The 13,233-nt window shown below is 47.8% G+C and overlaps 1 protein-coding gene across 1 annotated transcript in view; it reads left to right on the forward strand.

Annotated features, from left to right (window-relative positions):
* Positions 1-5,099: 5,099 nt before the first annotated feature.
* The window catches only part of PLEKHH1 (pleckstrin homology, MyTH4 and FERM domain containing H1), a 51,064-nt gene continuing 42,930 nt past the window's right edge, over positions 5,100-13,233 (forward strand). The window contains exons 1-2 of the mRNA XM_057733297.1: positions 5,100-5,224; positions 13,050-13,208. Of these exons, the coding sequence (XP_057589280.1) occupies positions 13,083-13,208 (126 nt within the window). The 5' untranslated portion in view covers positions 5,100-5,224; positions 13,050-13,082. The remainder of the gene's footprint in view (positions 5,225-13,049; positions 13,209-13,233) is intronic.

The following is a 13,233-nucleotide window of genomic DNA, read 5'->3' on the forward strand; positions in this document are numbered from 1 at the left end:
GCCTTGGCCATGTTTAATGCCCCGCCTGTAGGAGGTAGTGGAAAGGGGACCATGGCCTCCACTTGCCTCTCATCTCCAGTGGCTGCAAATATAAGAACCAACGATAGCCAAAGGGTCCAATGAATTCAGATCTGTTCACAACGGGTGCCTAGCCAGGCCTCATCCTCCTCTCAGAAGAGTAAGAGGAGGCCCTCAGCTTCCCTGGCCCAACTGAGCCTTCGACTCTAAGCACTTGATGGCTTTCTCCCTTTCTCTGTGCTGTCAGGCCACTTGTGATAAGAAGCTAACATCAAACAGAAACGAGCTTTAGGCGTGGTGGGTATCGCCTCTCCGTGGATCAGGAGGGGTCTGGAGGCTCAGAGCCTTTCTCTCAGCTCCCACCCAGCCCTGCCTGCTCCCCTCCCTCTGCCACTAGGGCACCCACCCAACATGGCATTTTTTTTCTTTACCTCAGTTTTGCAAACTTCCCCCTCTGCTGTGGTGAGTCCCTCATAATCCTACCTCTTCCTCCAGCTCTCCAATATTATAACCTGAAGGGTAGCTGTGCCGAGGAAATAATTTCCCCACTTTACAACAGGACGAACTGAGGCGGGAAGCAAGGAGATGGTTTATCCACGCTTACAGCTGGGCAGCTGATAGAATCCCTGGAACAATTTGAAAGTCAGCCACCATGAGTGAATGAATGAATGGGAGGGAGGGAGGGAAGGAGAGAGGGACATTGGCATCAGCAGATATTATCGTCTGATTAGGCAGCAGCCACAGTTTGATTCTGTCTCAACCCACGGAGGGCTGCATAGAAAGTGCTTTAAGACAAAAAGATTGTGGGAAAAAGACAGTGTCCCAGACATTCCAACCCTTGATCCCAGAGTTAAGTTAGGGGTAGGCCAGCCTGAAGGTCCATAAGAATTCATCCTTGGGGAGGCGTGGCATGGGGAGCTGCGGTTGAGGGCACTGCTGGGGAGCCGGGCCTCACTGCAGCCTGATGCCTGGGGACCGATGAGAGGGCAGGTGCAGGAGACACCAGAAACCCAACCAGAGTTAGGGGCAGGCGGGCAGGACCTTTCCGGGCTGCTAGCATGGGGTGGCTGGGGTCAGGTAGAGGAGGCAGCTGCAGCCAAGAAGTCTGGTGGGACAATCCCCAGCACTCGATGGGAAACTGCTCTGCCTGTGTGCTTCCCTGCTGGCCCGCTTGTCAATTACCTACAGCCCCCAAAGAACGCCAAGGGCTAGGGCTGTGGGAGCCACTTTCTCCCGGGAGTGGAGGAGGGGACAGACCCATCCTCCTCCAGGCATCTGTTCACCCTGGGGAGTACTAGGTAGTACTAGCTCTTCTATTTACTGTTACTAAAAACAGTTATAAAACTGAGCTATAGAGGGCATTATTGGGACAATTGGGGAAATTTAACTGTGGCCTGTACAGTCAATGACGGTATTGTGTTGCTAAATTTTGTAAGTGTGATAATATTAGGAAAACATGCTTGTTCTGAGGAGGAACATGCTGAAGTATCCAAGGGCAAAAGGTCATGATGTGTACAACTAAGCCTCAAATGGGGAAAAAAAATACACACACACACACACACACACGCACACACACACTCATATACACATGTAGAGAAAGAGAGGGAGGAAAAGTGAATGTAGCAATGTGTTAACAATCGGTAAACCTAGGTGAAGAGTATATGCGTGTTTAATGTACTGTTTTTTGGAACTTCTATAGGTTTGACGTTTTCCAAATAAAATCTTGTGGGGGGGGGGGAGGATTTGAGAGAAGAAGAACAACTATCACTTATTGAACAATGATTGGATTCCCAAATTTATGTAACTCTATTATCTGATTTAATCCTCAAACCAACTCCAGAGGGAACCATTGTGATTCTCATATTAAAGAATTGGAAACTGAGTCCCAGAGAGGCTAAGGAACTCACCCAAGTTTACAGAGCAGGGACTGAAACAGAGCCCAGAGCAAGGGGGAGGCCACGCGGAGGAGTGTGGTCGGGAGTCCATCGGCTAACACTTTATTGAGCCTCTCTGTGAACCGGCAGTGTTTTAAAACCGTCCATGTGTTTAACTCATCTTATCCTCCCTTTCTACTAAAAGCTTTGTGCTTTGTGGTAAATCACTTCATCGTCATGGGTGTGAGGGAACAAAGGGGCACGCAAACACACCGACCGAAGTACAGGTTGGTACAGTCTCCTTTGAGGGCAACTGGGCAGCATCCATTGAATTTAAAATTCACATTGTGTTGATACCCAGCAATTCCACTTCTAAGTGTTAAGCCATAAAGGTAGTCATACGTGTGGACCAAGAAGTATATACAGAGATATTCACTGCCACAAGGTATATAATAGCCAAGGGCTGGAAACATCCTCAATATCCATCATTAGGAATGCTAGGGAAGTGTTTTAAAAAGTAAGGCAAATGAAAAAAAAAAGTAAGGCAAATGAACAAACACAACGAAACAGAAACAGAGTTATAGGTACAGAGAACAAACAGGTGGTTGCCAGAGAGGAGGAGGGTAGGGGTAGGAAAGAAATTTCTGAGGGAGAGGAAGAGGTACAAACTTCCAGTTGCAAAATAAATGTCAGGAGTGTGAAATGTACCGTGTGGGAGGGAACACAGTCAGTAACTATGTAATATCTTCATGGTGCTTTATCATAACTAGACTTACAGTGACCATTGTGAAACGTATAGAAATATTGAATCACTGTGTCATACAACAGGAACTAACACAGCGTTGTAGGTCAATTATACCTCAAACACAAAGAAACTCACAAACAGACTTGTAGAAAAAGAGGTCAGATTTGTGGTTAACAGAGGCAGGGTGGGGCCGGGGGATTGGATGAAGGTGGTCAAAAGGTACAAACTCCCAGTTATAAGATAAGTACTAGGGATGTAATGTACAACATGATACATATAATTAAACTGCTACATGTTATTTATGAATGTTGTTAAGAAAGTAAAAGCGTTCTCATCCCAAGGAAAAAAAATTTCTTCCTTTCTTTAATTTCATTGATATGAGATGAGGGATGTTCCCTAAACTTATTGTGATAATCATTTTATTTATGTATTTATGTATTTATTGGCTACACTGGGTCTGTTGCTGTGCGCAGGCTTTCTCTAGTTGTGGTGAGCGGGGGCTACTCTTCATTGTGGTGCAGGGGCTTCTCATTATGGTGGCTTCTCTTGTGGAGCCCAGGCTCTAGGCACGTGGGCTTCAGTAGTTGCGGCACAAGAGCTCAGTAGTTGTGGCTCATGGGCTCTAGAGCTCAGGCTCAGTAATTGTGGCACATGGGCTTAGTTGCTCCACGACCAGGGCTTGACCCCATGTCCCCTGCGTTGGCAGGCAGATTCTTAACCACTGTGCCACCAGGCATGTCCTGTGATAATCATTTCATGATTTACATAAGTCAAGTCCTGCTGCACACCTTAAACTTCTACAGTGCCATATATCAATTATAGCTCAACAAAACTGGGGGAAAAAGTAAGGCATCTCTAAGTGTGCTGACGTGTCACACTTAGAGTCAACAAATGGTAAAAACTAGAAAAAAAGTCTTCATGTTGAAAGGGATATATGTATATATATGAATACATATGTATTTATGAATACATGAATACTTATGTATGTATAAAACATCTTGAAGGAATACATACAAAAAAGTACAACAGTAGTTGCTTTTGAGGAGGAGTGATCTAGGGGACAAGAGACAGGGCAGGAGAAAGGCTTACAATTCATTGTTAGCGCTTCTGTGTCATTTGAAATTACACTATGTGCATGATTACCTATTCAAAGCGAATAGGTGTGTGAATGAATGAACAAACGGGTCTCCCTTACAGACTCCACAGGACTTGCTGTGGGGCTTCTTTAGGCAACACTTCCAGTGTTGAAGGGGACAGCAGAGGCCAGCGTCCCACAGTCTGGGGCTGATCTGTTCCAATCCTCAGGAGCTAGGAATCCATTTGCAAGGTCAGCCCCTGAAGTCCCACTGACCCAGTTGAATTTTCACCCTTGGCCTCTTGAACTACTGGGGTCAGCTTTCCATAGAGTCTGGGCTCTCAAGATCGTGCATGAGAATTACCTGGAGAGCTTATTAGCCGGGCAACTTCCCAGCCTCATCTCCAGAGACTCAGATTCAGATCTGGGGTGCGGCCCAGGGGCTCCTTTACCACCGCCTGCAGTAATGTCTGCCTCTGTTCAGGCTTATAATGAGAGCCTGCAGGATTGGAGAAGAAAGCTCTGTTATGAAGCGAGGTTTCTTCCCTGCAATATTCTCCACATTCATCTTCTTTACCCCATAGCCGCCTAACCAAAATTTGAGAGCTCCACTCTGGGTGTAGGATTATACCGGTGAGCTGAGGGACTGAAAGGGTGCCCTGAGAGCTGCCCGCAGGCGGTGGCCTGTGTGCCTTTCCGGCTCCTCGGCCGACTGCTTTAAAATAAATAAGGAGTGCATGCATACACACAGTCGCACAGACGCACGCAAGCTACCCTTCAGGCTGTGGTGAGTTTTGTTTTGTTTCAAATTACGAATCAGAACTTTGCTCTGCCAGGGGGACTGAGTCTTTGAAAGAAGGGCTTCTGCTCCAAATATCCGGGGGTGACGGTTCCTGCAAGTCGCTCGACAAACGCTGGAGCCTCCTTTTGGGGGCGGGGGCAGGGTCTGGTCGTGCGCCCTGTCCCGCGAGGGTCCCAGGCTGGGTGGGAGCTGAGCAGATGCCAGGGCGCCCCGGCCGCCCCGGGTGGCAGCCGATTCGGCCTCCGCAGAGAGCTCGTGGCCGCGGTCCGGGAGCCTCCCCCCTCCCCCCCCGCCCCGGCCCCCGGGATCCCGCCGGCGTCCCCGCCGCCCCAGGGACGAGCCCAGCGGTGCGGAGAGGTGGGAGGCTGGAGCCTGCTGAGGTCATTTCCTGTGGCTCTCCGCGAGCCGTGCCGGGAGCCGAGCCCGGCGCTCTGCCTTTAAGGAGCGGGCGGGGAGCGGGCGGCCAGGGGGCGCGGCGCGACGTTGAACGGGGCGCTGCGCGGTCGGCTCGGCTTTGTGCAACCCGCGGGCTGCCACCCCTCCCGGCCCGGCCCGGCCTGCCCCGCCCACCCCGACCCCTGCCGCCCGGGCGCGGAGACCCGGCGGCCGCTGCCGACTCGGGCGCGATCGACGCAAGGTCAGCGGCGGACGCGCGCGGGAGGCGCCCGTGTGCCCGGTGCGCGGCGGCGACGCCCCCGAGCCGGCTGGAGGTGAGCGGCCCCCGGCGCCCCGCGGGCGCAGATGCGGTGGGCGCGGGACGGGGTGGGGGCGGGAGTTCGCTGGCTGGGGAGGGCGTTCGGTTGGGCGGAGAGGATCGGCTCCCTCTGACCGGAGGGCGATTCCGGAGCAGGTGCCTCTCTCTACCTGGGAACGAGCTCCCAGCAGCCAGGAGCGCTGGGAGCGGCGAGTCAGGCTCGGGGACCCCGCACCGCGAGGCGAGGAGTAGCCTTCCTGGAGAGGATCGGAGTCTGGGGCCGGCTCGATCCAGTTGCTCCCGGGAAGGGCCCTTGGAGCGAACTTGAAGGCTTTCCACTCTCTCCCTCGCTCTCGCGCGCTCTTACTCCTCCCGCTCCCCTCCCCGTCTCATCTCGGGTTATCTCTTCTGTGATTTCTGGATGGTTCTCTTACGGGTCCTTATGGATTAGGCTTGACTCCTAGAGGCAGGTCAGCCAAACGGAAAAGAAAACCGGTTGGGCGCCGAATGACACCGGGAGATTTGCATCCTAGGAGCCTTAGAGAGGAATCGATCACCGGGGCGCAGGGGGCCTTAATGGAGGTGGCAGAGGCAATGAAGACCCTCATCTGGGAGTAGATCCTCTCTCTGTGGATTTGTCCTTGCCAGGGGACGTCTCTTCCATAAGCTTTTACTATGAATACACCTCATAAAACTCTTCCGGACAGAGCCTTAGTTCCAGCCAAAACTTCTGCTTGAAAGATCATTTTAATAACAATTTCAATGGAAAAGTCATTCGTTCCCTCATTAAATTTTTTGGACTGTCTTCTATGCCGCAGACACTGTGTGTATGGTCACATCACTTAACACTTTATAAAACATCACTTCCAGTGTTTCTGCATGTTGTTATCCCCATTTTATAAAGGAGGAAACTAGAAGTCAGAAAAAGTGTGATTTGCCCAAGGTCATATAGCTGAAAAGTGGAGGAGGCAAGACTCAAACGGAAGCCTCCTAAATTCCAAATGTGCACCACCCTCCCTCTCCCACAGGCCGCTGAGGGGGCCTGCTCAGGGCTGGGTTATGGTGGGGTACACCCGGTGGTCCCAAGCTCATTGATACTAACAAGTGAGCTGAGAAAACGTGGCTCCCCTTCTGCCCTCTGCAGAAGCCACCAGCTACAGGAAGGGGTATTGTTCCTCCCACTCTGCTCTGCTCCCAGAGGAGCACTCTTGACTCCCCTTCTTCGCTCTGTGAGGGTATCTGTGCGGAACACGGTGCTCCCTGTGGGTTGAAGCATACTTTCTACCTGTTGACCCTAAGGTGTCAGGACTCCCTCACCCCTGATCCAGGTGACTTCAGCTGAGCCACCATCCTGCATTCTCTCGCCAGCCAAGGTGAACCGTCTCTCCCTTCTGTCAAAAACAAATTCAAAACTGACCACCTTTGGGGGGAAACTGGCATGTGTTGCTGGCTGGAGTATGAATTAGAATAGCCTCAGAGGAGGGCAATTTGGACTATTTGGCCGTTTAGAAATGTACATCCCTTAGTCCTACAATTCCATTTCTGGAACTTTATCCTTCAGATAAACTCTGATGTGTATGAAATGATGTCTATGCTTTGAATATTCATTGCAGCATTGTTCATTTTAGCAAAAGGTTTAAAACAACCCAATGTCAATTAGGGACTCAAATGAAATCATGTAATAGTCATACAATAGAATGCAATAAAGCTGTTAGAAAGCATGAAGGGAGAATGGGGTAGATAGATAGATAGATAGATAGATGTAGGAAGCTCTCCGTGTTATATTAAGTACAGTGTGTATAGTGTGCCACTATTTGTGTGTGTGTGTATGTGTGTGCAACGTATATACGAATACTTGTATATGCACTGAAGAGCTTGTATTTGCACTGAAAGACACAAACCCCCGTAACAGTAGTTGCCTCTGGGGAAAGCTATGGCTGGAGTACAGGGGTGGGAAGAAGACTTATTTTGTACCATATACTCTTTTGCTTAATATTCAAAAATAAAGAGATAAAATAATTTTTAAAAATCCCCTGACCTCCTCTCTGACCTGGTGGTGAGCACATCTGTGGGCCGCATCTCCTAGTATGCCCAGGGCACTGTGGGTTTGCCTTTTGTTTGTTGATAGTAGCTGTCATTTATTGAGTGCTTCCTGCGTGTCAGGCTTTTGTAATACCTCCTTTAATTCTCAAAAAAAAATCCGACATAGCGTGGTCTATGAAATTGCCATTTTTAAAGGTCAAAAGTGGTTAAATGTTGACAGTTTCATATGGTTCAACCTAATATTATTGCTTTCCTTTTCAAATATTATCTCCCTCAATTTCAAATAGACTCAGAGAAGTTAAGCAAATGATTGAAATTCACAGGATTAATTCGTGCTTGAACCAGTATTCAAATCCAGATCTATTTGGCACCAGAGCTCAGGATCTTAAGTACTACAGTCTGCCATTTCTTCTTATTGGTTTTGTCTCAAGGGATGCTGTTCCTGGTTCTCTTAGCCCCTTTTGGTATTGTGATCCCAGAAAGCTGGAACATGCTCACCTTTTCCTGTCTCCCCCAACATTGTGAAATACGATGCTTACTCAGCACCCAAATGAGGTAAAATGCATGTTATTGGCTTGATCAGATGACAGTGCGAGATTGGAGGGAGCTGTGCCCCTGTGTCCCCTCCAGCTCCCCCAGCTCCATCCCCAGAAAGGGGGCACAGAGTTCTTCCTTGCCCACAGTTGGGCAGGTGGTCAGCCTCATCTGCGGAGCACTTTTCAGAAGATGTGGTAGCCCCCTGCTAGCAAGTGGGAATCACAAACGGTGCTTGCGCTCAGGAAATGAGCCACAGTGAGGTGACATAGGAGAGTTTAGTGGAAACTGTACCCAGAGCAGAGTCCCTGTTACTTTCTGATGCCTCCTGTAGTGACCTCTGACCTCTTTCCTTAAGGCACTTGTGCTGATTGGCCCTCTTTGTAGGAAAGTTCCAGGATATTCACACTGTAGACCTGGGCCTCACAAGCCACAGGATCTTTGTTCATCTTTATGTTCCCAGCCTTGCGTATAGGAATCACTTAACAAAAGTTGGTTAAATTAAATTTAATCTTAGCATTTTGTCGATTTCTGGTCAGATCCCTAAACTTGCCAGGGGTATCCCAGGTCAAGTGTGTGTTTTCTCTGATACAGGCCAGAGTCTGAAGTCACCTAACAACTTCCTGTGCCCTCTTTTCACCACCATCCTACCCGCAGCCCATACCTCCTGGAGCACATCTCTGCTAACCTCTGTGGCCGTGTCCGTCCAGGGTGCTGGAGGGCTTAGGGAGGTTCCAAAGCAGGTGCCAGGGCCACGGCAACCATTTGACTCTTGCCTGCCAAGCTGTTTAGCACGCTGGGCACCAGTGGGAATCAAGAGAAGTGGCTTTCACAAGAGTGGCTATGAGTTGGTGATCATGGTAGCTGGCTGGAGGGCACATGGGGACTTATTGTACTGCTCTCCCTACTTATGTGTGTTTGAAGCTTTCCAGAATAAAACATGAAACAAACCACTGAGCTGGGGTTTGTCTCCAACTCACAACCTTCATATCATTTCCCCATCTAACACAACACATTAATGTTGTATCTGTGTTAGGCGAGCCTGGTAGCATAAGACTCTACCACCACTGGGACTTCCCTGGTGGCGCAGTGGTTGAGAATCCGCCTGCCAGTACAGGGGACACGGGTTCAAGCCCTGGTTTGGGAAGGTGCCACATGCCGTGGAGCAACTAAGCCCATGTGCTGCAACTACTGATCCTGTGCTCTAGAGCCTGCAAGCCACAACTATTGAGCCCACATGCCACAACTACTGAAGCCGGCGAGCCTAAAGCCCATGCTCCACAGCAAGAGAAGCCACTGCAATGAAAAGCCTGTGCACCACAATGAAGAGTAGCCCCCGCTCACCACAGCTAGAGAAAGCCCACACGCAGCAATGAAGGCCCATTGCAGCCAATAAATAAATAAATTTATTAAAAAAAAAAGACTCTACCACCACTACGGAAGCATCTTCATGGAAAGAGGACAGTTTTAGATGTTGGGAGATCAGGATTCTTGGCCCAGCTCTGCTACTACTTGGCTCTGTAGCTCTAAGCAAGTCACAGATGTGCTGAGTTTTCTCATCTGTCCAGTGCGAATTATATCACTTGTCCTCCATCTCGGGGATATCGAGAGGGTAACGAGAGAAATAACACCTGACAAAGCAATGCTCTGAAGAGTTAAGGACCATTCTGCCAGTTCTTTCTGTGTATCTTTGCGAATATTTATGGGAGGTACAAGTACAAGGTGACTGAGCAGCTGAGGTTCAACTTACTGGTATCTTCCCTTAACATCCTGTGTTATATAGCTGCAGTCCTGGCCACCTGCTTCTCTCGGAAGAGCCTCTGGGCCTTAGCTTGGCAGCAGGCACCTTGCTCCAGATGCACTTAGAAACCTCTTAGCTTTCCTCACATACCGAGACAAGCCTAACAGGAGTGCCAGCTCCCTCACCAGCATCCCTAAGGCAGGGAGAGGATTAAGCAGAGCACTTGATGGGTTCAAACCTTGATGTCATAAAGATGCTGGCCCGGGGAAGGCGCTCCCTACAGACTAGGTATAATCTCATGTATCACAGCAAGGCAGAGACCAATGACATATTTTACTTCCAAAGTCCCTGGAGATTTTGATAATTTGGGTTTCTACTCTCCCCCATGGAATTTGAGCTGCAGCTTTGACAATCAATGAGGGAATTAACATTCACCAAACTTTTTTTTAACAGCACAAAAGGATTGAGTTTCCACTCCCCTTTGGTTTTACTTGGGTGCTTTTACTGCTAATTCTTAGCCCTGGGCTAGGTTGTAAGACTCCAAGGTCCTAGCTTTGGATCTGCCACTTTTTTTTTTTTTTTTTTTTTTTTTTAACTTATACAGGGAAAGTAAAATCCCCTTAAAGGACAAAGGAAACCAAACATGAAGCCTCCGGGCCTTCTGTGGAGGCCCCACAAGGTTCTGTTGTATCTTTTCAGCTGTGATCGTAGCTCAGAGAAGGTCATGTTTTGTTTTTGTCTTTTGTCTTCCTGCCCGTTCCAGTTGGTCCCAGTCTTTTGAGGTGGGGATGGCTGGGAGGTCACAATGTCTGATTGTTTGGGATGACAGTTCTGGGAGAGCTGAGGTCATGTGTCCAGTGTTCTGAGCAGCCCAGAACCGAAAGACTCCATCACCTGACCCATCAGTGATTTAATTGTTGGGCCTTTCTCTACAGGTCTACGGACCCTGTTTTTTAAACAAAAAGTCAGGACACATGATACATGTCTATGCGTATGGAGGTTAGAGTGTCAGAATATTTGAGACCTGAGATCCCTGGGAAATCTGGGTATAGGTTCGTGTTAGCGCCAAGGATCCTGAGAGATCCTAAAAAATATTTCATTCTTAACAGTCCACCCCACTCTTTGTGAAATCCTATTTCTTTCCAGTTTTTGGATGGGTAAGGAGCACAGTGGCTAAAAACAGGCACTTTGGAATAAGAATCCCAGGCCTACTGCTTACCAGCTACAGAACTCTCTGTTCCTCTGTGTCCTCACCTGAGAGTGTGCACGAGTGCCCATCCCTCACCTCATGGGTTGTCGTGAAAATTAAAGAGGCCACACGTGCCTGGCATATAGTAAGGACTCAATAAATAATAGCTGTTTGTGGTGTGTAATGGGAGAAAGATTTTGTAAAAGTCAGACGTGAGTGGGAAGCAATATTGGTGGTTAACCCATCTAGGACAGGCTCACTGGTGCTGCAGGGTAATATTTGGTGACATACAGGAGTTGGCTGGGTTTTCTGAGACCATGTGGTTCCTGAAGAAGGGAAAGGAGATTTTTTTTAAAATGACATTTTACAAATCTTTTTTTAAATTGAAGTATAGTTGATTTACAATGTTGTGCTAATTTCTGCTGTATAGCAAAGTGACTCAGTTATACCCATGCATACATTCTTTTTTTATATTCTTCTTCATTATATCTTCCCAGGAGATTGGATATAGTTCCCTGTGCTGTACGGTAGGACCTTGCTGTTTATCCATTCTAAATGTAATAGTTTGCATCCACTAACCCCGGATTCCCAGTCCATCCTTCCCCCTACCTTGGCAACTACAAGTCTGTTCTCTAATGACAAATTTTTATTATGGGAAATTCCAGGCATATATTCAAGTAGAGAGACCAGCATACCCATCACCTAGCTTTAAAAATTATCAACATTTTGACAAATCTTATTGCATGTTTCTCCCTCCCTTCCAGCTCCTCACCTCCTATGGTGAAGTGTTTTAAAGCAAACCCCAGGCATTATATCATTTCACCTGTAAGCCATGTGTATCTATAACAGGTGACCTTAAAAAATATTATCAACCTAAGGCTCCACGCTTCCACTGCAGGGGACACAGGCTTGATCCCTGGCCAGGGAACTAAGATCCCACACACCCCATGAAGCAGCCAAAAAAATTAATTAATTAAATAATAAATAATAAATAACAGAGACTTCCCTGGCAGTCCAGTGGTTAAGACTCCACACTCCCAGTGCAGGGGCCATGGGTTTGATCCCTCGTTGGGGAACTAAGATCCTGCATGCCTCATGGCTTGGTCAAATAAATATATAAATAAACTTTTAAGTTAAAAAATAAAAAAATTTTTCTTTTAATTAAAAATATATTATCTACCTAGAAAATTAACAATCATTCTTTAAAATTACCTGATAGTAGGGAGACCATATGTCATGGTTTGGGACAGACCAAATTTATGCTTGTTGCCAATAGCAATAATAGCACCTTAGAAGGGGGATTTAAAAAGTCCTGGTGAGGGATGTGTCTTCCAGCCCTTCTCTGCTCAGTGTCCCCTCCACGCCTGTATCTCCCTTCTCATACACACTCATAAACCCTTCTTCATTTTCTCATCCCCGACCCAGGTTTCTTTCCTCTAAAATATGTCCAAGAAACATCTGGGTAAATTCCCCTGGCTGGGACTATTATAGGTGTCTACTTGGCTTGTTCTGAGTTTGTGTAAAATGTTTTCTAAAGACTTGTGGTTTTCTCCAGCAGCTACAGCAAAATATATACCAGTTTTCTGGTTTGCATTTTATAACTTAAAGGAATCTGTCCCAAAATGGGATGATTTGATGACAACACATGAAATCCCAACTAAATAGAAAATTGTCAAGGAAATTTGAAGCATGACATTTTCGTTCCGTTTTTTTCCCATCTAAAATCTATATAGTTGCAGAGAATCAGTACTCAGCTGGGAACCAGGGTTCTGCCTCCAGTTAGCCATGTGACCATGGATGAATCTGTTACCCCCTTTAAGCCTTCCCTAAACACCCTGCCCCCAGCATAGTCCATTCCATTTCTCTGCTTCCATTTATCTGCGTATTGATTAGCAATTGCAACTACATTGGGATTTTGCAATTAGACTTTCCTAAGAGTTCTTTGAAAAGACAAGAAGGCCTCTCTCATTTCCCTTTGCATCTCCAGTGTCTTCAGCAGTGTCTGACACATAAATGTTTGTTGAATGAACACATTTTTGTTAAATGCATAATTGAATGAAAAACAAATGAGCCCTACTTTTCACTTCTGTAACAATGAGACTAGATTCTTCTTGCGGTTTCTTGGATTTTGTGATTTCCTGAGGTTGCACAGCTATCCTGTGATGGAACAGGACACGCTGAGCTCAGAAAGCTGGCCACGGGACAGAGGGAGAGCAAGGCTCACTTACCTTCCCCCGCTTTGTTTGCTCTGTCCTCCTTTGGTCTCCTCCTCCTTTCCTCAGAGAACCCCTCCTCACACACTTACTTTTCCCCTCTCTGTGTGCTGGTCCTCAGGACTCCCTGGAATCTCCAGACGTTGCTTCCATCATGGCAGAACTCAAGGTGGAGACCCGAACCAGTGTGGACTGGCAGAAGCGCTGCCTGGCCCTGGAGACCCAGCTTTTCCGGTTCCGCCTGCAGGCCAGCAAGATAAGGGAGCTGCTGGCCGACAAGGTGAGTCCTGGAGAGCAGGACTGCA

The sequence above is a fragment of the Hippopotamus amphibius genome, chromosome 4, assembly GCF_030028045.1.
Source record: "Hippopotamus amphibius kiboko isolate mHipAmp2 chromosome 4, mHipAmp2.hap2, whole genome shotgun sequence".
Classification (NCBI taxonomy): domain Eukaryota; kingdom Metazoa; phylum Chordata; class Mammalia; order Artiodactyla; family Hippopotamidae; genus Hippopotamus; species Hippopotamus amphibius.